Source organism: Saimiri boliviensis, chromosome 14 (assembly GCF_048565385.1).
Source record: "Saimiri boliviensis isolate mSaiBol1 chromosome 14, mSaiBol1.pri, whole genome shotgun sequence".
NCBI lineage: Eukaryota > Metazoa > Chordata > Mammalia > Primates > Cebidae > Saimiri > Saimiri boliviensis.
Genome location: NC_133462.1, coordinates 9,566,214 through 9,591,226, shown reverse-complemented (window position 1 = coordinate 9,591,226; position 25,013 = coordinate 9,566,214). Strand labels below are relative to the sequence as shown.

The 25,013-nt window shown below is 49.7% G+C and overlaps 1 protein-coding gene across 1 annotated transcript in view; it reads left to right on the top strand.

The window, feature by feature from the left end:
• The window catches only part of GRIN2D (glutamate ionotropic receptor NMDA type subunit 2D), a 57,493-nt gene that overhangs the window by 15,897 nt on the left and 16,583 nt on the right, over positions 1–25,013 (top strand). The window contains exons 5-9 of the mRNA XM_074386117.1: positions 271–439; positions 1,540–1,693; positions 6,341–6,466; positions 6,675–6,904; positions 8,963–9,123. Coding sequence (XP_074242218.1) covers positions 271–439; positions 1,540–1,693; positions 6,341–6,466; positions 6,675–6,904; positions 8,963–9,123 — 840 coding nt within the window. The remainder of the gene's footprint in view (positions 1–270; positions 440–1,539; positions 1,694–6,340; positions 6,467–6,674; positions 6,905–8,962; positions 9,124–25,013) is intronic.

The following is a 25,013-nucleotide window of genomic DNA, read 5'->3' as shown; positions in this document are numbered from 1 at the left end:
CAGCTTGAGATCCAGGAGTTCAGGCTCCAAAACCCTCCTCCAGTGAAGCCCAGTAGTACTGGCTCCCAGCCCGTTCCTCTCTTGGGACCCAGGACCCACGAGCCCTCCAGCTTGATGACCTTGGGCAAACCCCAGAATTCTTTGAGCCTCAGTTTCCCCTGAAAGCACTAACCGTAGTTTTAGCTGCTGTTTGTTCCTCCATATCTTCTCTTTATGGGAGAGTCTAAGGAAGGGGTCCCCAAACTCCCCAAGCCTGGTCAATCCCCGCAGCCCTCCCCCGGATGCCCCCCGCCCGGAAAAGCGCTGCTGCAAGGGTTTCTGCATCGACATTCTGAAGCGGCTGGCGCAGACCATCGGCTTCAGCTACGACCTCTATCTGGTCACCAACGGCAAGCACGGAAAGAAGATCGATGGCGTCTGGAATGGCATGATCGGGGAGGTGAGGGGCGGACGGGAGGCGGGGAGTCTTCGGGGCGGAGTCAAGAGACGGGCACTCCCAGGCGCGGTGGCTTCACGCCTGTAATCCTAGCACTTTGGGAGGCCGAGGGGGGCAGATTGCCTGAGGTCAGGAGTTCGAGACCAGCCTGGGCAACACGGTGAAACCCTGTCTCTACTAAAATGCAAAAAATTAGCCGGGCGTGGTGGTGCACCCCTGTAATCCCAACTACTTGGGAGGCTGAGGCAGGAGAATCGCTTGAACCTGGGAGGTGGAGGTTGCAGTGAGCCGAGATCGCGCGCCACTGTACTCCAGTCTGGGCCCCAGAGCGAGACTCCGTGCCCTCCCAAAAAATAGAGGCGGAGAGGCGGGCACGCTGAGGCGGGGGCTCGGCGGAATTGAGGGAACACCTGATTTTGGACCTGGGGCGGGGCCGCGGGAAGGACAGTCTCGGAACAAGGGGCGGGGTCAGGTGGTATCGGGGCGGGGCTTGGAGGAGGGGCTTGGAGGCAGAGGAAGCGGAGCTAGGACGGTGGGACTGCTAGGGGAAAGGGGCGGGGCTGGGAGAAAGGACTTTGGGATAGTGGAAGTGGGATTAGGAGGGTGGAACTCCCACTGGGGGGGCGGGGCTCGGAGGAGGGACTTTGAGGTGGAGGAGGTGGGGCTAGGAGGGTGGAGAGAGGGCGGGACTGGAAGGAGGAACTTTGGGGCAGTGGAGGCGCGGCTAGGAGGATGAGGCTCCTAGAGGAAGAGGGCGGGGCTGGGAGGAGGAACTTTGGGGTAGAGGAGGAGGAGCTAGGAGCGTGGGAATCCTAGGGGAAGCGGGTGGGGCTGGGAAGGTGTGGACCAAGGTCTTGAGGACTTGCTGGAAGCAGCGGGATAGGACGCAGGCTACCAATTCCCAATCCTGTTCCCCATCTCTCACCTCCGCCTTTCCCTGCCCCACTCTGCGTCCCCCTCCTCACTTACCCCGCAATCCGTCTCAGCCCCTTCCCTCACCCTGTCACTGGTCTGCTCCCGGGGCCCGTCTCTGCCCGCTGTCCATGTCAGTCTGCCAGCCTGAGCCGGTTTCCCTTGCCCACTTCTCATCACCCCCACCCCAGGTGTTCTACCAGCGCGCAGACATGGCCATCGGCTCCCTCACCATCAACGAGGAGCGCTCCGAGATCGTGGACTTCTCCGTCCCCTTCGTAGAGACAGGAATCAGCGTCATGGTGGCGCGCAGCAACGGCACGGTGTCCCCCTCCGCTTTCCTCGGTAAGCTGGGGCCCTGGGACACGGAGCGAGACCCAGGCAAAGCAGCCACCCCCAACCGTGTGGGCCCTGGGGTCAGAAAACCTGCGTTCTCGGTATCATCAGTACTGAACTCACAGTGCAACTTTGGTGAAGTGACATCATTTCTGAGCCTCAGTTTCCTAATCTGCAAGATGGAAGAAATAATTTCCCTACCCAGAAGACATTTTATCAAGATGCTAAAGAAGCTTGAGCCCCAGCGCCTTCTCTTGCACGGCAGCTTCCAAGCCCTGCACCTGGTTTTGTGTTCATAAGGTTGAATTCTCTCAATGAGAGCCCTCCAAATTGCCCAAGCTTCAGGCCCCACAAAACCCAAGTGTTTCCCTGTACCTAGGTGTGAGATGAAGAGAACAAATTAGCACAGTACCAGCACCTTGTAATTTTTTTTGAGACGGAGTCTTACTCCGTCACCCAAGCTAGAGTACAGTGGCGCAATTCAGCTCGCTGCAACCTCCGCCTCCCTGGTTCAAGCGATTCCCCTGCCTCAGCCTCCTGAGTAGCTGGGACTACAGGCGTGCACCACTGCGCCCAGCTAATTTTTTGTATTTTAGTAGAGACGGGGTTTCACTGTGTTAGCCAGGATGGTCTCAATCTTTTGACCTTGTGATCTACCCACCTCAGCCTCCCAAAGTGCTGGGATTACAGGCGTGAGCCACCGTGCTCGACCACCCATCAGTATTTACTAAGCACCTACTATGTGCCAGGCAGTGGGCTCCACATTGGGAACACAGTGGTAAATGAGGCAGACACAAATCCCTGTCCTGTAGGATCTCTCAGCCTTGTGAAGGAGACAGAAGATTTTTTTTGTTTGTTTGTTTGTTTTAAGATGGAGTCTCACTCTGTCACTGAGGCTGGAGTGCAGTGTCAAAGTCTTGGCTCAATGCAACCTCCGCCTCCCAGGTTCAAGCAATTCTCCCGTCTCAGCCTCCCAAGTAACTGGGATTACAAGCATGTGCCACCACACCCGGCCAATTTTTGTATTTTTAGTAGAGAGGGAGTTGCACCATGGTGGCCAGGCTGGTCTTGACCTCCTGACCTTGGGTGATCTGCCTACCTTGGCCTTCCAAAGTGCTGGGATTACAGGCATGAGCCATTGCACCCAGCCAAGAGTTTTAACTACAGAACATGGTGTGGGGGGGATATATCATCAGATTTGGGTTTTTAAAGTATCTAGCTTTGCGTAATCCCAGCTACTCAGGAGGCTGAGGTGTGAGGATGGCTTGACCTCAGGAGGCAGAGGTTGCAGTAAGCTGAGATGACACCACTGCACTCCAGCCTAGGTGACAAAATGAGGCCAGGCATGCTGGTCACACCTGTAATCCTAGCACTTTGGGAGGCCGAGGCGGGTGGATCACTTGAGGTCAGGAGATTGAGACCAACCCGGCCAACATGGTGAAACTCCGTCTCTACTAAAAATACAAAATTAGCTGGGCATGGTGGCGTGCACCCGTAATCCCAGCTACTCAGGAAGTTGAGACATGAGACTCACTTGAACCCGGGGGACGGAGGTTGCAGTGAGCCAAGATCACACCACTGCACTCCAGCCTGGGCAGAAGACTGTGTTTCCAATAAATAAATACATACACAAAAAAAGAAAAAAAAATCCCTCTCTGAGGAAGTAAGTGGCTGGTGGGGATTCTACTGCAAGGTCCGCGCCAGAGACAGAGTAGGGGTGTGCACTAGGAAGTGACAGTAGACAGACTCGGGGTGTGGTTAGGGAGCTGCCCACCATCTGGGCTGGTGGCTTTGAGATGAATTGGGCAGAGGGCCCATTTCTGAGCTGGAGAAACACACGGCCAAGGGCAACTGTTCTTGTCCGTTTCCACTTGCTCTCTGAAGACTGAGCAGAGCTCCCAGGAGAGGGGAGGGGCTGGAAGAAGAGCCATCCCTTCCTTTGTGTTTGGTTTTCTGTTTATTTTGCCCAACAGTGTCTCCTGTGGCCGCCTCTTTGCACCGAGGTCTCTGCAGGGCATACTGAGAAGCACCACGTGGGGTCCCTGCTTGCAGGCGGCACACTGCAGGGGAGTGACAAGGTCCTGTTTATGGTCCCACTAAGCTGCCCCGCAGCGGTGACAGGCGTGTCTGAAGCTGCCACAGTGACTATCCAGGGTGCTGACCTTGCTGTGACAGGGCCAGTCTTGGCAGCTCACACTTGGCCCTGGGAAGTTGAATCACCTGGTCCTAATCTCAAGAAAATGGTGATTTGGGTTGATTGTTGGTGAGCTCCCAGGGACAACACACGGTCAAATGTGAGGAGGGGGATACATGAATGGGAGGTTGTTTGATGGACAGGGCAGGGTGTTATCTCTAGCGGGGGAAACTAGGAGACAAAAAACAGAGGGTATCACTGGTTCAGGCACCTGAGAAGTTTTGTTTTGTTTTGCGATCTCAGCTCATTGCAACCTTTGCCTCCCGGGTTCAAGCAATTCTCCTGCCTCAGCCTCCCAAGTAGCTGGGACTATAGGTGCCCGCCACCACACCTGGCTAATTTTTTTTTTTTTTTTTTTTGAGACGGAGTTTCGCTCTTGTTACCCAGGCTGGAGTGCAATGGCGCGATCTCGGCTCACCGCAACCTCTGCCTCCCAGGTTCAGGCAATTCTCCTGCCTCAGCCTCCTGAGTAGCTGGGACTACAGGCACGCGCCACCATGCCCAGCTAATTTTTTGTATTTTTAGTAGAGACGGGGTTTCACCATGTTGACCAGGATGGTCTCGATCTCTCGACCTCGTGATCCACCCGCCTCGGCCTCCCAAAGTGCTGGGATTACAGGCTTGAGCCACCGCGCCTGGCTAATTTTTGTATTTTTATTACAGATGGGGTTTCAGTATATTGGCCAGGCTGGTCTCAAAAACACCTTACCTTGTGATCTACCCACCTTGGCCTCCCAAAGTGCTGGGAATACAGGCGTGAGCCACCACGCCCGACCGCCTATGAGACCTTTAATCTCCTTTAGTTCAAATACTCCACCTGACAAATATCATGCTTTGGGAATATCATTTTGTGAGCCCCAACAATACATTGTGCTGGGAGTACAGGCCTGAGCCACCATGCTGGCTTTTGTTTGGTTTTCTTTTGTTTTTTGAGACAAGAGTCTTGCTCTGTCACCCAGGCTGTAGTGCAATGGCATGATCTCAGCTTGCTGCAACCTCCACCTCCTGGGTTCAAGCGATTCTCCTGCCTCAGCCTCCTGAGTAGCTAGGACTACAGGCGCCTGCCATGACGCCCAGCTAATTTTTTGTGTTTTAGTAGAGATGGGATTTCACCATGTTGGCTAGGATGGTCTTGAACTCCTGACCTCACGTGATCCTCCTGCTTTGGCCTCCAAGGTGTTGGGATTACAGGCGTGAGCCACCGAGCCCAGCCGCCTGTGAGTTCTGAGTAGTTAAAGCATGGGTGCTTCAGAGAGTGATCAGGCCAGAGAGGAGAGTGTGACAAGGCTGAGTGGCAGAGACTTTGTCTTGGGGATGCTAGGGAGCCCGGGTAGAGCAGTAAGCAGGGGAGGGGCCAGATTGTCTCTACATTGTGTGGGGGATGGACTACAGGAGACAGACAGGAGCTCTGGAGGCTGGGGAGATGGTTGGTGGGAGGAGATGAAGCCTGAGCCCTGTTGGCCATGAGAATGGAGAGGAGAGGCCCAAGTAGCATCAGGGGCGGGAGCCCGGGTTGGAGACTGACAGGCTGTGGCCAGCGAGGGAGTGGGGGGGAGGATGGCAAATGGAGTTTGAGCCTGTGACTGGGTGGATGGTGAGGCCCCCATTTGGGGAGCATGGGTGCTGGTCTGGGCTCAGCGTGGGACATGAGGAATGGCTTGGGGGGATGGCTGGGGTAGGTGGAGGCTCAGGCCTGTGGCTCAGCAAACATTTAGGAGACAGTTTCTCTTTGGTTGCTGAAACCACAGAAATGCCTGCCATGGCTCTCTTTGAAAATAGCTGCCTCCCAGGGGTCTGGGTGGGCCATAAGACTCTCGGAGATGGAGAACCAAAGAAAGGACCAGAATAGGATGGGGTCAGATCTGGGCCACACCTCGTTCACTTGCTGTAGTACCCTAGGGTTTTAAAATTTTCTTTCTTTCTCTCTTTCCTTCCTTCTTTCTTTCTCTCTCTCTCTTTTTTTTTTTTTTTTTTTTTTTGTAGAGACAGGGTCTCACTATGTTCAAGCCAGGCTAGTCTTTTTTTTTTTTTTTGAGACAGAGTTTCGCTCTTGTTACCCAGGCTGGAGTGCAATGGCGCGATCTCGGCTCACCGCAACCTCCGCCTCCTGGGTTCAGGCAATTCTCCTGCCTCAGCTTCCTGAGTAGCTGGGATTACAGGCACGCGCCGCCATGCCCAGCTAATTTTTTGTATTTTTAGTAGAGACGGGGTTTCACCATGTTGACCAGGATGGTCTCGATCTCTTGACCTCGTGATCCACCCGCCTCGGCCTCCCAAAGTGCTGGGATTACAGGCTTGAGCCACCGCGCCCGGCCGCCAGGCTAGTCTTGAACTTCAGGCGTCAAGTGATCTTCCCGCCTCAGACTCCCAAAATTCTAGGAGTACAGGCGTGAGCCACCACCCAGACTGATCCTGAGTCTTTTGCTTGGCTGAGCCATGACCACGCACTCCCTTGTCCCCAGAGCCCTACAGTCCTGCCGTGTGGGTGATGATGTTCGTCATGTGTCTCACTGTGGTCGCCGTCACTGTTTTCATCTTCGAGTACCTCAGTCCTGTCGGCTACAACCGCAGCCTGGCCACTGGCAAGCGTGAGTCCCCCTTCCTCCATCCGTCTGCCGCGGAGCTACCTAACCACAGAGAGAGAACTACATTTCCCAGCAGGCCCCTGGGGGGTCAAGATAGGGCCTCTCGAGGTGCCAGATGCCTTGTGGGCCACTGGGAATTGTAGTTCTTTTTTTTCCGCTCCCTTATTGCAAAGGGATTTCGGGTCCATGTCCGCGTCCTGGCCCCCTGCAGGCCCTGGTGGCTCAACCTTCACCATTGGGAAATCCATCTGGCTGCTCTGGGCCCTGGTGTTCAATAATTCGGTGCCCGTGGAGAACCCCCGGGGAACCACCAGCAAAATCATGGTGCTGGTGTGGGCCTTCTTTGCCGTCATCTTCCTCGCCAGCTACACAGCCAACCTGGCCGCCTTCATGATCCAGGAGGAGTACGTGGATACCGTGTCCGGGCTCAGTGACCGCAAGGTGTGTGTGGGTCCAGCGCTGGGCTGGGGCTGGAGGTCTCAGAGCTTGGCATGTGGTAGATAAGAGAGGATTCTTGGGGGGTGGGGGGTAGGGGCAGGGGTCTCTTCCCAAGGAGAATTCCAGAATGGTAGAATGGAAGGTTGTGAATGGTAAAAGAACACGGTTCACCATGAGCTATTTAAAATATTCCTAGGGGAAGGGGTGTCCCTGAATGTTCTAGGGGCAGTTGTGCCAAACTGTATTTTAGAACCAGTGCTTCTCTCAAACTGTGTGGAAGGATTCATTTTTGAAACTTCTAGTCCATTGCAGACCAATGCTTTTGTGAAATTCAATGGAAATGAATTATTAGAAAAGTAAAATAAGATCTAAAACCAAGACAGACAAGTTAAACCCAACCAGCCTCGGTGGCTCACGCCTGTAATCCCAGCACTTTGGGAGGCCAAGGTGGGTGGATCACCTGCCTGGAGTTTGAGACCAGCCTGGCCTACATGGTGAAACTCGTCTCTACTAAAAATAAAAAAATTAGCCGGACGGGGTGGTGGGTGCCTGTAATCCCAGCTACTTGGGAGTCAGGAAGGAGAATTGCTTGAACCCGGGAGGCAGAGGTTGCTGTGAGCCAAGACTGGCCATTGCACTCCAGCCTGGGCAACAAGAGTGAAACTCTGTCTCAAACAAACAAACAAACAAAAAGTCAAACCCACAGTTTTATTATTAGATTCAACAGATGAAAAACAATCCTGTCGGCCAGGCACAGTGGCTCATGCCTGTAATCCCAGCACTTTGGGAGGCTGAGGCGGGTGGATCACCTGAGGTTGGGATTTGGAGACTAGCCTGATCAACATGGAGAAACCCTGTTTCTACTAAAAATACAAAATTAGCCAAGTGTGATGGCTCGTGCCTGTAATCCCAGCTACTCGGGAAGCTGAGGCAGGAGAATTGTTTGAACCCAGGTGGTGGAGGTTGTGGTGAGCTGAGATTGGCCATTGCACTCTAGCCTGGGCAACAAGAGCAAAACTCTGTCTCAAAAAAAAAAAAAAAAAAAAAAAAAGAAAAGAAAAAAGAAAAAAAAAACGATCCTGTCAAATCAAATCGCTCTCTAAATGCTCACTCCCTCCATTCCTGTATGCACCTCACTGCAATCACGGTTGGCTGAGGGACTGGCGGTTTGTAGAGCATACTTTGAGACTAAAGTGATTCTCCAGCCGGGTGTCATGGCCTATTAGAGGCTCAAGAAATCAGTTTGATGGGTTGCAATAAGTTTTTTTGTTTTTTGGTTTTGTTTTTTTTTGAGACAGTCTCACTCTGTTGCCAGGCTGGAGCACAGTGGCGGGATCTCAGCTTACTGCAACCTCTGCTTCTCAGGTTCAAGTGATTCTCCTGCCTCAGCCTCCAGAGTAGCTGGGAGTACAGGCATGTGCCACCAGACACAGCAAATTTTTGTATTTTTAGTAGAGATGAAGTTTCACCATGTTGGCCAAGATGGTCTCTGAACTCCTGATCTCAAGTGATCCACCTGCTCAGCCTCCCAAAGTGCTGGGATTACAAGCGTGAGCCACCGCACCTGGCCAACAAGCATTTTTTAATGGAATGGAGAAGAATAGAATAGAATAGTTGATTGCATCTTATGTAGTGCATTTGGTTTTATAAAACTTGTTTTAGTCATATACACACCTGACATTGGGCCAGCACACACCCCTCTGGCTACATCTGTTGTTAAAACAGTGAACTATTTCTGAACAGATTGGTAAATAGCAACAGCCCCTGCCATGCCAGCCTCTCCCCCCAGGACCTCCTGTGATTCTGTAAGGGAAGGCTTAACTCTGGCACTTCAGGGGCCTCAGGGAGGCTTCTCGAGACCTTTCGGATTATGTGTCTGCAACTGTGTGTGCTGAGTGCCAGCGAAAGCACATTTCCTAATGTAGCGAGCAAGTCTTGAGAAATGCTGAATGCTTCTGGGACAGGGGTGTCTGCCAGACAGCAGATGTCTCTCAGAATGGGGGATTTGTGTTAGGGATGTCCCTGTGGAGGGTGCCCTAATCACTCCGCATTCCGCCCCAGTTTCAGAGGCCCCAGGAGCAGTACCCACCCCTGAAGTTTGGGACTGTGCCCAACGGGTCCACGGAGAAGAACATCCGAAGCAACTATCCCGATATGCACAGCTACATGGTGCGCTACAACCAGCCCCGCGTAGAGGAAGCACTCACTCAGCTCAAGGCAGGGTCAGCGCAGACTCGGGGGCTGGGGGTAGGGGTGGGGCCACTGGGGACCTGAGGATGCTCAAAGATGGCAAGGGGGTCAAGATTCATTCGGCCCCAGAGGTCAGCCCTGGGTGGGTCAGCTTGGAGGGTGGAGGTCATCGAGGGTGAAGTGGACTCCTCCTCCCAGGAGCAGGGTCCCTGGGATATTTTCAGGGATTCAGTAGTTCTGGGTTCTGGGGTGAGACTGCCAGGGTTCCAGTCTTCGCTCTTCCCCTTCTTGGCTTTGTGACCTTGAGCAAGTTACTAAACCTCTCTGAACCTCTGCTTCCTCCTCTGTAAAATGAGGATAATAAGAGTATCTCCGTTGTAATGATCATAAGGTCATTATAAAAATTAAACTAGTTTAGGCCGGGCGCAGTGGCTCAAGCCTGTAATCCCAGCACTTTGGGAGGCCAAGGCGGGTGGATCACGAGGTCAAGAGATCGAGACCAGCCTGGTCAACATGGTGAAACCCCGCCTCTACTAAAAATACAAAAAATTAGCTGGGCATGGTGGCGCGTGCCTGTAATCCCAGCTACTCGGGAGGCCGAGGCAGGAGAATTGCCTGAACCTGGGAGGTGGAGGTTGCGGTGAGCCGAGATCACGCCATTGCACTCCAGCCTGGGTAAGAAGAGCAAAACGCCGTCTCAAAAAAAAAAAAAAAAAAAAAGAATTAAACTAGTTTAGCCGGGCATGGTGGCCGGTGCCTGTAATCCCAGCTACTCGGGAGGCTGAGGCAGAAGAATTGCTTGAACCCAAGAGGCGGAGGTTGCGGTGATCCAAGATTGTGCCACTGCACTCCAGTCTGGGCAACAAGAGCGAAACTGCATCTCAAATAAATAAATAAATAAATAAATAAGAAAGAAAGAAAAGAAAAAGAATTAAACTAGTTAATCCACTCAGAACATTTACAACAGTGCCCGGCGCACTGTAGGTGCTTGCTGATGTTATCATTATCATTACACTGAACTCACTAGACTCAATCCTTGGATTGCATTTTTTATCTTTTTACATCCCTTTGCCAAATCATAGGGATGAAGTTAAATTCAGAGGCTAGGCACAGTGGCTCATGCCTCTAATTCCAGCACTTGGGAGATGGAGGCTGGCAGACCACCTCAGGTCAGGAGTTCGAGACCAGCCTGGCCAACATGGTGAAACCCTGCCTCTATTTAAAATACAAAAATTAGGTTGCATGTGGTGGTGGGCGTCTGTAATCCCAGCACTTTGGGAAGCTGAGACGGGCAGATCATTTGAGGTCAGGAGTTCAAGTACAGCCTGATCAACATGGTGAAAACTTGTCTCTACTTAAAATACAAAAATTAGCCAGGCATGGTAGGGGGTGCCTATAATCCCAGCTGCTTGGGAGGCTGAGGCAGGAGAATTGCTGGAACCTGGGAGGTGGAGGTTGCAGTGAGCTGACATCGTACCATTGCACTCCAGCCTGGGCAAGAAAGAAAGACTCCGTCTCAAAAACAAAACAAAATAAAACAAAAAATGTGGCCGGGCACAGTGGCTCAAGCCTGTAATCCCAGCACTTTGGGAGGCCGAGGTCGGTGGATCATGAGGTCAAGAGATCGAGACCATCCTGGCAACATGGTGAAACCCCATCTCTACTAAAAATACAAAAAAATAGCTGGGAGTGGTGGCGCGTGCCTGTAATCCCAGCTACTCAGGAGGCTGAGGCAGGAGAATTGCCTGAACCTGGGAGGTGGAGGTTGCGGTGAGCCGAGATCGCGCCATTGCACTCCAGCCTGGGTAACAAGAGCGAAACTCCGTCTCAAAAACAACAACAACAACAACAACAAACGTTGAGTTCAGGCTCCAAAGTGCAGCCCACGATTCCAACAACAATGAGGACAGTGACTCTTTCCCCGTCTTGCATTTACTCAGTCCTTCTGTGTGTATTTTTCTTCTTCTCTACTCTATGCCAGGCAGTGACCAAATAGACCTGATTCGTAGGTTGAATGGTGGGAAATGAACAATAAACATGCAGACAGAAAAATCAAGAAGATCTTTTCAGAGAGTGATGGTGAGCTAGAGGGCAGCTGGGCTGGGATATTTTCACCTGGGTGTTTGGGGCAGGTTTCTCAGGAGGTGACATTTGTGCAGAGCCCTGCTAGAGGTGCAAGAGCTAGCCAGGTGGACTTATGGAAGCAGAGCCTTGCAGATAGAGGGAACAGGGTGTGCAAAGGGCCTGAGGTAGGTGTGGCGTTGGTTTAGTGGAGGAACAGCAAGAAGGCCAGTGTGGCTGAAGGCTAGGAGCTGAGATGAGAGGGTGGATGAGGGAAGGATTCCAGGCATGAGGCCAAGGTCAGGGCTGGACTTTATACTAAGGGCAGTGAGAAGCCATGGGGAGTGGAGACTTTAAGGAAGGAAGGGTATGGTCTGATTTCTGTTTTTGTTTTTGTTTTTTTGTTGTTGTTTGTTTTGAGACAGGGTCTTGCTCTGTCACCCAAGCTGGAGTGTAGTGGTTCGATCTCATCTTACTGCAACCTCCGCCTTCCTGGGGTTCAAGCAATTCTCCCACCTCAGTCTCCCAGGTAGCTGGGATTACAGGCTTGCACTACTATGCTCAGCTACTTTTTGTATTTTTGGTAGAGATGGGGTTTCACATATTGGTCAGGCTGGTCTTGAACTCCTGACATCAGATGATCCGCCTGCCTCAGTCTCCCAAAGTACTGGCATTAGAGGCCTGAACCACCATGCCCAGCCTAAAAAAATTTTTCATGCCAGATGCAGTGGCTCACACCTGTAATCCTAAAGCTTTGTGAGGCCAAGATGAGAGGATCATTTTCAGCGAGGAGTTTGAGACCAGCCTGTGAAACGTAGTGAGATCCCTTGACTCAAACAAAAAAAAAAATTTTTTTTTTGAGACAGAGTCTCACTCTGTCGTCCAGGCTGGAGTGCAGTGGCTTGATCTCAGCTCACTGCAACTGCTGCCTCCAGGTTCAAGTGATTCTCCTGCCTCAACATCCCAAGTAGCTGGGACTACAGGCGCCCACCACCATACCTGGCTATAATTTTTGTATTTTTAGTAGAGATGAGATTTTGCCATGTTGGTCAGGATGGCCTGGAACTCCTGACCTCAGGTGATCCACCCGCCTCAGCCTCCCAAAGTGCTGGGATTACAGGCACGAGCCACCACACCAGGCAAACAAAAAAATAATTTTAATTAGCCAGGCATCGTGGGGCTCACTAGTACTCCCATCTCCTTGGGAGGCTAAAGTGGGAGGATCACTTGAGCCCAGGAGATAGAGGCTGCAGTAAGCTGTGATCACACCACTACACTCTAGCCCTAGCCCTGGTAATAGAGCCTTAGACCCTGTCTCAAAAAAAAAAAAGAAAGAAAGAAAAATATTTAAGAGCACCAGCTTTATGCCAGGTGTAGTTCCTGCACTAGATAACAATAGTTAACAAAATAGGTCAGTTCCCCACATCAGCTAGGAATGCTTTAACAGAGGGTTCTTTATCTCTCACAATAAGAAGTCCAGGGCTGGCATGATAGCTTAAAAATACCATTAACAGGCCAGTCTCGGTGGCTGACGCCTGTACTCTCAGCACTTTGGGAGGCCAAAGTGGGTGGATCATGAGGTCAGGAGTTTGAGACCAGCCTGGTGAACAAGGTGAAAGCCCGTTTCTACTAAAAAATACAAAAATTAGCTGGACATGGTGGCAGGTACCTGTAATCCCAGCTACTCAGAGAGCTGAGGCAGGAGAATCGTTTGAACCCAGGAGGCGGAGGGTGCAGTGAGCCAAGATTGCACCATTGCACTCCAGCTTGGGCAACAAAGCAAGACTCTGTCTCAAAAAAAAATACCATTAGCAATCTGAAATCTGCCTGTAATCCCAGCACTTTGGTAGACTGAGGTAGGTGGCCTGGCCAGCATGGTGAAACTCTGTCTCTCCTAAATATAAAAAATTAGCGGGGCATGGTGGCTAGCGCCTGTAATCCCAGCTATTCAGGAGGCTGAGGCAGGAGAATTGCTTGAACCCAGGAGGTGGAGGTTGCAGTGAGCCGAGATCACATCACTGTACTCCAGCCTGGGCAGCAGAATGAGACTCTGTCTCAAAAATAAAAAAATCTGAATGAACTCTTTCCACATTTTTCTTCCACTGAGCTTGCAGCACAGACCTTCTTGCTCATTCTGGTTGCCTCATGGTCATGAAAAGGGGACTGCCCCTCCGTGGAGCACAGTAGTTACAGGCAGGCAGTGGGAGGGAGGGTTAAAGAGTGGAGGATCTTGCCTGGTGCAGTGGCTCATGTCTGTAATCGCAGCACTTTGGGAGGCCGAGGCAGGTGGATCATGAGGTCAAGTTCAACACCAGCCTGGCCAAGATGGTGAAACCCCATCTCTACCAAAACTACAAAAATTTGCCAGGTACGGTGGCATGTGCCTGTAACCTCAGCTACTCGGGAGGCTGAGGCAGGAGAATCGCTTGAACCAGGGGGGCAGAGGTTGCAGTGAGCTGAGATTGTGCCACTTAACTCCAGCCTTGGCAACAGAGTGAGACTCCGTCTCAAAAAAAAAAAAAAAAAAAAAAAAAGAGTGGAGGATTTTCTCCTGACAAGGGTTTGCCTTATTACTGGGGAAAGTACACCTTTCACAGAGACTTCTGGCTGTTTCAGATGGCCACTATTAGCTGCAAGGGAAGCTGGGAAATTGAGTGTCAGCCTTCCAGCCTCTGTTTAGAAAAAAGCCAAGGAAGAGGCTATAAAGGGACACATGGTAGCCAAGCTGTCTGTGAGTCCTGACCTCATGGAGTCTGTATTTTGCCACCTAACCTTTTCTCTCTAGCACATTTTTCTTCTCTCTAGTGTTCTATCCACAATCTCTCTCTCTGTCAATTTCTGGGGACATGTGGTCTCTTGTGTCCGATCTGTGCTTTCCTTGCAATCCTCTCATTTCTGTTTTTTTTTTTTTTTTTTTTTTTTGAGACGGAGTTTCGCTCTTGTTACCCAGGCTGGAGTGCAATGGCGCGATCTCGGCTCACCGCAACCTCCGCCTCCTGGGTTCAGGCAATTGTCCTGCCTCAGCCTCCTGAGTAGCTGGGATTACAGGCACGCGCCACCACGCCCAGCTAATTTTTTGTATTTTTAGTAGAGACGGGGTTTCACCTTGTTGACCAGGATGGTCTCGATCTCTTGACCTCATGATCCACCCACCTCGGCCTCCCAAAGTGCTGGGATTACCGGCTTGAGCCACCCACCGTGCCCAGCAATCAGCAGCATGGTGGGCGCAGAGCACAGCCACGTGGTACCCCCAGCTGCGTCTTCCGCATTCAAAGGTCTGAAGACCCTGTGGGCAAGAAAAGCCTCCCGTGTATCTCGAGTCACCCTTCTTTCACCTGCCTCCTGACTTCTTGTCAGCTCTGAAGCTTGATGGGCCCCTCAGCCCTCTTCCTGGGGCTCCCCCATCTGGAGAGCACCCCTGTGCCCGGCACCTGCAGTCTTCCTTCACGTTCTCCTGCCTGGGGAATGAAGTTTTTCCTTCCTCACTTTCTATTTCTCCCTTTCATTAAATGATTTGCTTGCCACATTTTCTTATTGTCAAAATGAAGAACGCTCCCTCCCCCTTCCTTGATGTCAGTGGTTTGAGGGGTTTCCTTCTCTCTTTCTGCAGCAGAGCCGGGGAGCCACCTGTGTCATTTACAATATTCTTTCTAGTAGCCATATTGAAATTCATGATTTTTTAGAGGGGGCGGGTATGGAGTCTCATTCTTGCCCAGTGGTGCGATGGTGCGATCTTGGCTCACTGCAGCCTCTGCCTCCTGGTCAAGCAATTCTCCTGCCTCAGCCTCCTGAGTAGCTGGGATCACAGGCTAATTTTTTGTGTGTGTATTTTTAGTAGAGACGGGGTTTCATGATGTTGACCAGACTCCTCAAACTCCTGACCTCAGGTGATCCACCTGCCTTGGCCTCCCAAAGTGCTGGGATTACAGGTGTGAGCCACCACACCTGGCCTTCAAAATACGTTTTATGTACTCCAGTCATTCCAAAATGTTATCATTTTTCATGTAATCCATTTAAAAATTAATAAGATGTTTTGTATTTTTATCGGTACTTTTTGGCAGGGGATCCAGTGTACAGTTACCCTCACATCACACATCAATTCAAACTCAGTATATTTCAAGAGTTCTGTAACCACGTCTGGCTAGTTTTTGTCATACGGGATTGTAGAGCTAGAACTCTGTTTTTAAAATCTTTTATGTTATTTTCCTTCCCCTCCTTACTTTCTTTTAGGGGCCACATAAAAATCATCCCTTATTCCTTCCTCTTCCTCCTTCTCTTCTTTCTCTCATGTGTACTTCTTCCCCTTCATCATCTCTTCCTTTGCTTCCCTTCACTCTGATGTCATTCAGGGTCTTCCTTCCCTGGATCTAAATGATGTTGTCTCCATCCCCCTCTTCCTGAGAATTCTGCAAATTCCTGGGGTTCTCAGGGTCACCCTGGCTTCTAGCTCCTCTCTGCAGAATTTAATTCACTTTCTGGACCATCTCACTGGCCACAGTGTGTCTTCTCAGTTCCAGGCCCTATTTGCCAGAATTGGAACCCACCCCTCCCTTAATCTTTATCCGCATTGGTGGTAAGCGAGACTCTGGACTGAAGACTGGGAATGAATGCAGAGCTGTGTATGTCTACCTGCACCTGCTGCAATGTGATTACCTGCTACAGTGTAATTCTAAGGTTTTAGTGGCCACATAAAAAGATCTAACAAGGGTTGGGCACAATGGAGCCGCCGAGGCAAGCGGATCAGCTGAGGTCAGGAGTTCAGGACCAGGTTGGCCAACATGATGAAACCCTGTCTCTATAAAAATACAAAAATTTGCCTGGCTGTGGTGGCATGCACCCATAGTCCCAGCTACTCGGGAAGCTAAGGCAGGAAAATTGCTTGAACCTGGGAAGCAGAGGTTGCAGTGAGCCTAGATCATGCCACTGCACTCCAGCCTGGTCGACAAGAGCGAAACTCAGTCTTAAAAAAAAAAAAAAGAAGCAGGCAAGGCCAAGATAGGTGGCTCATTCCTGTAATCTCAGCACTTCGGGAGGCAGAGGCAAGTGGATTGCTTGAGGTCAGGAGTTCGATACCAGCCTGACCAATACGATAAAACCCTATCTCTACAAAAAATACGAGAATTAGCTGGGCATGGTAGCACATGCCTGTAAACTCAGCTACTAGGGAGGCTGAAGCAGGAGAATTGCTTGAACCCGGGAGGCAGAGGTTGTAGTGAGCCGAGATTGCACCACGACACTCCAGCCTAAGCAGCAAAACGAGACTTTGTCTTAACAACAAAAAGTAGGTGAAATCACTTTTTAATAATATATTTTGCCTAACTATGTCCAAAATATTATTTTGACACATAATCAGTATAAACGAGGTTGAGACCTTTTACATAATTTTTTCCCACGTGCTGTTTTTGAAATCGGTTTGCATTTTTAAAAATTTGTTTTTTTTTGAGTTAGAGTCTCACTCTGTCACCCGAGCTGGAGTGCAATGGCGCGATCTCAGCTCACTGCAAACTCCACCTCCCAGGTTCCAGCAATTCTCCTGCTTCAGCCTCCCGAGTAGCTGGGATTATAGGCACCCACCACTTCACCCAGCTACTTTTTGTATTTTTAGTAGCGACAGGATTTCGCCGTGTTGGCCAGGCTGGTCTCCATCTCCTGACCTCGGGTGATCTGCCCACCTTGGCCTCCCAACATGTTGGGATTACAGGCGTAAACCACTGCACCCGGTCATCGGTGTGCATTTTACACTCAGCACATCTCTGTCCAGAGTGACCACATTTCAAGTGATCCACAGCCCTAGTGGCACGTCACTGCTGCATTGGACAGCCCAGGTCAACATCACCCAAATGCAAAGAGCTTCCTAGTGAACATTGTGAACAGAAAACAGAAAAGGGCACTGCCGGCCCCCCAGGCCCCCGGGACTTTTTTACTTCCTTTACTCACCCAGAGCATTCTCCCGAGCCAGCCTGCTGACTCATCTCTCCCCCTTCCCCCTTCTTCTGTTATTTTCCTCCCTAGCCATTCCCTCCCGGAAAACCCTGAGAATTCCAGATATTCTCTCTCTCTCTCTCTCTCTCTATCTCTCTCTCTCTCTATCTATCTCTCTCTATCTCTGGCACAGCAGGGTGCCTTTCCAGGATGCCACCTCCCATCCCTACTTTACTTACACCTTCCTCAGAAGGCAGGGATGGCTGTGAACAGACTCACCTCCCTCTTTTACCCCTACAGGGTTACTTCACACTTCCATGCTGTTCATTCCTTGCAGTCAGAGAGTAAGAATTCCGACTCTCAGTGGGAAGGTGTGGGATCCCACTTCCCCTTTTTTTTTTAAGACAGAATCTCGCTCTGTCGCCCGGGCTGCAGTGCAGTGATGCAATCTCGGCTCACTGCAACCTCTGCCTCCCAGGTTCAAGCAATTCTCCTGTCTCAGCCTCCTGAGTAGCTGGGATTACAGGTGTACACCATCATGCCTGGCTCATTTTCGTATTTTCAGTAGAGACGGGGTTTCACCATGTTAGCCAGGCTGGTCTCGAACTCCTGACCTCAAGTGATCCGCCTGCTTCGGCCTCCCAAAGTGCTGGGATTAAAGGCGTGAGCCACCGAATCCAGCCAATCCTACTTTCTGAATCTACTTGGTTCCCACGTTTTGGAGAGCAGGTGGTGAGAATGTGGCTAGCAAGGGAGACCAGCCCCATCTCTCAAAATGAACCCAAATCTTTCCGCTCTTTGAGCTTAGAGAAAGCAGGATACCTGAATTTTTTTCCCCATACAAATGTCAGCCACATCACCAGCCTTTAATAAGTAAAAATAGCTGAGGCCTCATCCCGTGTCTTTTTATAGATATTTTTCATCTTTTTTTATTGAGATATATACATAGATACAGTAAGGTACAGTGAGGTAGAAAAAGCATGCAAGTAATTATTTATACACGCATAGACATCCATGTGACCAGACCCAGAAGAAGGTATGGTGAATGTCACACCTTCTCCTAAAGCTTCCCTTGCCCCTCCAGTCACCATAGAATATCACATAAATTAGTTTTGTCTGATTTTGACCATCCTCTAAACGGAATCAAACAGTGCATGTAATACCTTTCTGTCTGGCTTAACCAGATTGTTCCTTCATTGCTGAATACCACTGAGTATAGCATTATATAAATGTACCATAATTCTTTCATTTTACTGCTGGTGGACATTTGGGTTATTGTCCGTATTTGCCCATTAGGAACATTTCTTTTTTTTTTTTTTTTTTTTTTTTTTGAGACAGATTCTTGCTCAGTCACCCAGGTTTGAGTGCAATGGCGTAATCTTGGTTTACTGCAACTTCCGACTCCCAGGTTCTTGCCTCAGGCTCCCAAGTAGTTGAGATTACAGGTGCCCCACCACCATGCTCGGCTAATTTTTTTTTTTTTTTTTTTTTTTTTGAGACGGAGTTTCGCTCTTGTTACCCAGGCTGGAGTGCAATGGCGCGATCTCGGCTCACCGCAACCTCCGCCTCCTGGGTTCAGGCAATTCTCCTGCCTCAGCCTCCTGAGTAGCTGGGATTACGGGCACGCACCACCATGCCCAGCTAATTTTTTTGTATTTTTAGTAGAGACGGGGTTTCACCATGTTGACCAGGCTGGCCTCAAACTCCTGACCTCAGGCGATCTAACCGCCTTGGCCTCCCAAAGAGCTGGGATTACAGCTGGCAGAATATTCCCTTTTTTTTTTTTTTTTTTTTTTAAGATGGAGTCTCACTGTGTTTCCTAGGCTGGAGCGCATTGGCACAATCTCAGCTCACTGCAACCTTCCCATCCTGGGTTCAAGCAAGTCTCCTGCCTCAGCCTTCTGAGTAGCAGGGATTTACAGACACCAGCCACCACGTCTGGCTATTTTTTTTTTTTTTTGTATTTTTAGTAGAGATTGGGTTTCACCATGTTGGTCAGGCTGGTCTCGAACTCCTGACCTCATGATCCACCTGCCTTGGCATCCCAAAGTGCTGGGATTACAGGCATGAACCACCGCATCGATTATGAATTACGAACATTCTTGTACAAGGGTTTGCAGGACATACACATTCATTTCCTTGGTTGTGTTCCCATGGGTGGAACTGGCTGGTGATAGGAAGAGTATGCTTCGTTATAATAAATACTGTCAGACATCTTCCAAAGCAGTTGTACGGCCAGGTGCGGTGGCTCATGCCTATAATCCCAGCACTTTGGGAGGCTGAGGCAGATGGATCATGTGAAGTCAGGAGTTCAAGAGCAGCCTGGTCAACATGGTGAAACACTGTCACTACAAGAAAACACAAAAATTAGCCAGGTGTGGTGGCGGGCACCTGTAATCCCAGCTACTCAGGAGGCTGAGGCAGGAGAATCCCTTGAAATCCAGAGGCGGTGGTCCCAGTGAGCCAAGACTGTACCACTGCACTCCAGCCTGGGCGACAGAGTGAGACTCCCTCTCAAACAAAACAAAACAAAACAAAACAAAACAAAACAAAACAAAACAATAACCCAAAGTGGTTGTAACAGTTTACACTCTCAATCAGCAGGGCAGGAGAGTTCTTGTTCTATATCCTTGCCAGGGCTTGGGATCATTCCCGTGTCTTTTTAATTTACCGTGATGTTTATTATATATCAAGTCCTGTTCTAACTCATTTAAGTTCACAATCAGTTTGCAAAAAATTAATCAAATCAGTGTTTCGATGCGCCGTTCTGGAGGCTAGGCATCTTCCTGGCTACCTCAGAGGGCTGTGGGGGAAGGATCTGTCCAGGCCTCTCCCCTTGGCTCATAGCTGACGGTCTTCTCCCTGTACCTCTTCCCGTCATCTTCCCTCTGTGTGCGTCTCTGTGGCCAAAGTTCTTCTTCTTCTTCTCTTTTTTATTTTTATTTTTTTTGAGATGGAGTTTTGCCCAGGCTGGAGTGCAGTGGCAGGATCTCAGCTCACTGCAACCTCTGCCCTCCGAGTTCAAGCAATTCTCCTGCCTCAGCCTCCTGAGCAGCTGGGATTATAGGCATCCGACAGCACAACCAGCTAATTTTTTCTTTCTTTCTTTTCTTTTCTTTTTTTTTTTTTTTTTTTTTGAGGTGGAGTTTCTTGATTCTCCTGCCTCAGCCTCCCGAGTAGCTGGGATTACAGGTATGCGCCACCACGCCTGGCAAATGTTTATATTTTTATAGAGACGGGGTTTCACCATGTTGGTCAGGCTGGTTTCAAAGTCCGTGGATTGGCCGGGCGCGGTGGCTCAAGCCTGTAATCCCAGCACTTTGGGAGGCCGAGGCGGGTGGATCACGAGGTCGAGAGATCAAGACCATCCTGGTCAACATGGTGAAACCCTGTCTCTACTAAAAATACAAAAAATTAGCTGGGCATGGTGGCGCGTGCCTGTAGTCCCAGCTACTCAGGAGGCTGAGGCAGGAGAATTGCCTGAACCCAGGAGGCGGAGGTTGCGGTGAGCCGAGATTGCGCCATTGCACTCCAGCCTGGGTAACAGGAGCGAAACTCCGTCTCAAAAAAAAAACAAAAACAAAAACAAAACAAAAACAAAGTCCGTGGATTACAGGCATGATCCCCCTCACCCAGCCAGGTTCCCCTTTTTATAAGGACACTAGTCATACTGGATTAGAACCCACCCTAATGATCTCATTTTAAGTGGATTCCCTCTGTGGGGACCCTATCTACAAATAAAGTGGAATTCTGAGGTACTGGGGGCTAGGACTCCAATACGTGAATTCGGGGAGGGGACACAACTAAACCCAGAACGCTTCATAAACATCTTGGATGGGTATTATTGGAAACATGAGTGTAACAACAAGCTTCCTGCAGCTGCTAAGTGGTAGAGCTGGGATTTGAACCCTGGCAGCCCCGGTTCTCACCACTAGGCTACACTGCCTGACATGTGCACTGAGCAACCAAGAATCACTCTTTTGGTCCCCCACCCCAGAAGCTTCATAGATTCACAAAGGACACCCCCGTGTTTCTGTCACCTCTTACTCTGATTTCCCACTTCTGCTGAATTCTTTTTCCCCAGTATCCCTTGTTACTTTTTTCCCTACTTTTTAGTTCTATCTTTGTTAGAGTTCTCCATCCACATAGTTTGGAGAGTCCAACACAAGAATTTTAGTTTAGTTCAGTGTAGTTTTGGAGTCAAGTTTGCACTCTGTGACCCAGGCTGGAGTGCAGTGGTATGATCGTAGCTCATTGCAGCCTCAAGCTCCTGGGCTCAAGTGGTCCTCCCAGGTCAGACTCCCAAACAGCTGGGACTACAGGTATGCACCCCCGCATCTGACTAATTTTATTTATTTATTTATTTATTTATTCATTCATTTATTTATCTTTTGAGATGGAGTCTCGCTCTGTTGCCCAGGCTGGAGTGCAGTGGCTCACTGCCTCCTCCACCTCCCGAGTTCAAGTGATTCTCCTGCCTCAGCCTCCCGAGTAGCTGGGATTACAGGCACGTGCCACCGTGCCCGGCTAATTTTTGTAGTTTTAGTGGAGACAGGGTTTCACCATGTTGGTCAGGCTGGTCTCGAACTCCTGACCTCATGATCAGCCCGCCTTAGCCTCCCAAAGTGCTGCGATTACAGGCGTGAACCACTGTGCCCAGCCTAACTTTATTTTATTATTATTATTTTTTTTGAGACGGAGTCTTGCTCTGTCACCCAGGCTGGAGTTCAGGGTCGAAATCTCCACTCACTGCAACTTGCGCCTCCTGGGTTCAAGGGATTCACCTGCCTCGGCCTCTCAAGTAGCTGAGATTACAGGAGTCCACCACCATGCCCAGCTACTTTTTGCATTTTGCAACCTTGTAGTGACAGGGTTTTGCCATGTTGGTCAGGCTGGTCTCAAATGTAACAATTTCAACTTACTCAAAAACTAGCTAAAGAAATTATCCTACTGTACCCAAATTGCACATCTGCCTGCCTCGGCCTCCCAAAGTGCTGGGATTACAGGCATGAGCCACCTGGCCCGGCCTAATTTTAATTTGTGTGTGTGTGTGTGTGTGTGTGTGTGTGTGTGTGTGTGTGTGTAGATATGGGGTTTCTTACTGTGTTGCTTAGGCTGGTCTTGAACTCTTGGCTCAAGTGATCCTACTGCCTCAGCCTCCCAAAGCACCATAATTACAGACACAAGCCACTGTGCCCAGCAGGAATTTTATCTTTAAGGGAAAAAACGGCACCCTCCATTTCTGTCACCCCAGAGGAATCTACCTTCACCTCGTTTATTCTATCATTTTGCGATTTATCTCCCTATCTCTAAATACCATGTTTGTATGACTACCTCTTGATTTTTCAATTTTAGGCATTTTCCATCCGCTTCTCACTATGGAAGACATACTCAGACTCTTATTTAAATCAATTCAGCCTCCTACGTTGTGACTCTGACTAGATGAATATTCAGTGTTTACATGTTATGACTATGTAAATGCTCTCACAGCTGCCACAGTAGTAAACCGTGATTACTTTCCTCTCCTACACAATTCTTTTTCTTCTTTTTTTTCTTGAGACAGGGTCTCGCTATGTCACCCAGGCTGGAGTGCAGTGGCGTGATCTTGGCTCACTGCAACCTCCGCCTCCCAGGTTCAAGTAATTTTCCTGCCTCAGCGTCCCAAGTAGCTGGCGCTACAGGCATGCGACACTATACCCGGCTAAGTTTTGTATTTTTAGTAGAAACAGGGTTTCACCATGTTGGCCAGGCTGGTCTCAACCTCCTGACCTCAAGTGATCCACCCACCTCAGCCTCCCAAAGTGCTGGGATTACAGACCTGAGCCACAGAGCCCAGCTGAGATGGGGTTTCACCATATTGTCTAGTGTGGTCTCAAACTCCTGAGCTCAGGCGATCTGCACATCTCAGCCTCCCTAAGTGTTGGGATTACAGGTGTGAGCCACTGTGCCTGGTCTATTTTTCTTGAGGTTAGTAAATGTCTTTTTGTCTTTTTGCTTTTTCTTTCTTTTGTCAGTTGCTTCATGGCTGAGTTTTCTTTGTGGTTAACTAATTCAAACACAAATTCTCTGTTAACTATCTGAATCTCTTCTTAATTGTTCAGAAGTATTATATACTCGTTAATTTCTTTTCTTTTCTTTTGTTTTTGAAACAGGGTCTCACTCTGTCACCCAGGCTGGAGCACAGTGGCAAGATCTCAGTTCACTGCAGCCTCTGCCTCCCAAGTAGCTGGAATTACAATCATGCACCACCAGGCTTAGCTAATTTTTACCTTTTTTTTTTTTTTTTTTTGGTAGAGAAAGGGTTTCACGGCTGGGCTCGGTGGCTCACGCCTGTAATCCCAGCACTTTGGGAGGCCGAGGAGGGTGGACCACGAGGTCAAGAGATCGAGACCATCCTGGTCAACAAGGTGAAACCCCCTCTCTACTAAAAAAAATACAAGCCGGGCGCGGTGGCTCAAGCCTGTAATCCCAGCACTTTGGGAGGCCGAGGTGGGTGGATCACGAGGTCAAGAAATCGAGACCATCCTGGTCAACATGGTGAAACCCCATCTCTACTAAAAATACAAAAAATTAGCTGGGCATGGTGGCACATGCCTGTAATCCCAGCTACTCAGGAGGCTGAGGCAGGAGAATTGCCTGAACCCGGGAGGCGGAGGTTGCGGTGAGCCGAGATCGCGCCATTGCACTCCAGCCTGGGTAATAAGAGCAAAACTCCATCTCAAAAAAAAAAAAATACAAAAATTAGCTGGGCATGGTGGCGCGTGCCTGTAATCCCAGCTACTCGGGAGGCTGAGGCAGGAGAATTGCCTGAACCCAGGAGGCGGAGGTTGCGGTGAGCCGAGATCACGCCATTGCACTCCAGCCTGGGTAACAAGAGCGAAACTCCTTCTCAAAAAAAAAAAAAAAAAAAGAAAAGAGAAAGGGTTTCACCATATTGACCATGCTGGTGTCTGTCTAATTCCTGGCCTCAAGTCACCTGCCCACCTTGGCATTCCAAGTGCTGGGATTACAGGTGTGATCCACTGTGCCTGGCCTTGTCAATTTCATCTTATTGAAAAAGTTGCTCTTGTGGCCTTCTAGCCTGCTCCAGCCTGGGTGGCATAGATGCCATCTTGGGATCACCTTTCACCTTCATCCCTTCATCTCTTCTGGTTCCTGTTGTAGCACAAATTCTAACTCTTTGGGTTTTGCTTCCTTATTCTTTTGAGCTTCCTGACAGAGGCACATAGGGGGCATATTTTTGGAGACATTGCAAATCTGAAAAGTCTTTTTTCTGTTCTTGTACTTGATGGACAGTCTGGCTAGGTATAGAATTCTGGATTAGCGCTTATTTTCTTTCAGAATTTGGAAGACTCACTTTATTGTTTTCTAATACCCAGTGCTACCGTAGGGAAATCCAAGCTCATTCTGATACCTATGGCTTTGTATGTAACCTGTTGTTTCTTTTCCTTGGTGGACTGACATTTTTCAGTGACATAACTTGATCTGTTTTCCTTTTTTTTGGAGATGGAGTCTCACTCTGTCACCCAGGCTGGAGTGCAGTGGTGCATTCTTGGCTCACTGCAACCTCTGCCTCCTGGGCTCAAGCAGTTCTCCTGCCTCAGCCTCCTGAGTAGCTATGATTACAGGTGTGTGCCACCACGGCTGGCTAATTTTTGTATGTTTAGAGAGACGGGGTTTCACCATGTTGACCAGGCTGGTCTTGAACTCCTGAACTCGTGATCTGCCCATCTTGGCCTCCCAAAGTGCTGGGATTACAGGTGTGAGCCACCTTGCCCAGCCTTTTTTTTTTTTAAGATGGAGTTTCGCTCTTGTTGCCCAGGCCGGAGTGCAGTGATGTGATCTAAGCTCACTGCAACCTCCTGTCTCAGCCTCCCAAGTAGCTCAGATTAGAGGCATGCACCCCCATGCCCAGCTAATTTTTTTGTATTTAGTAGAG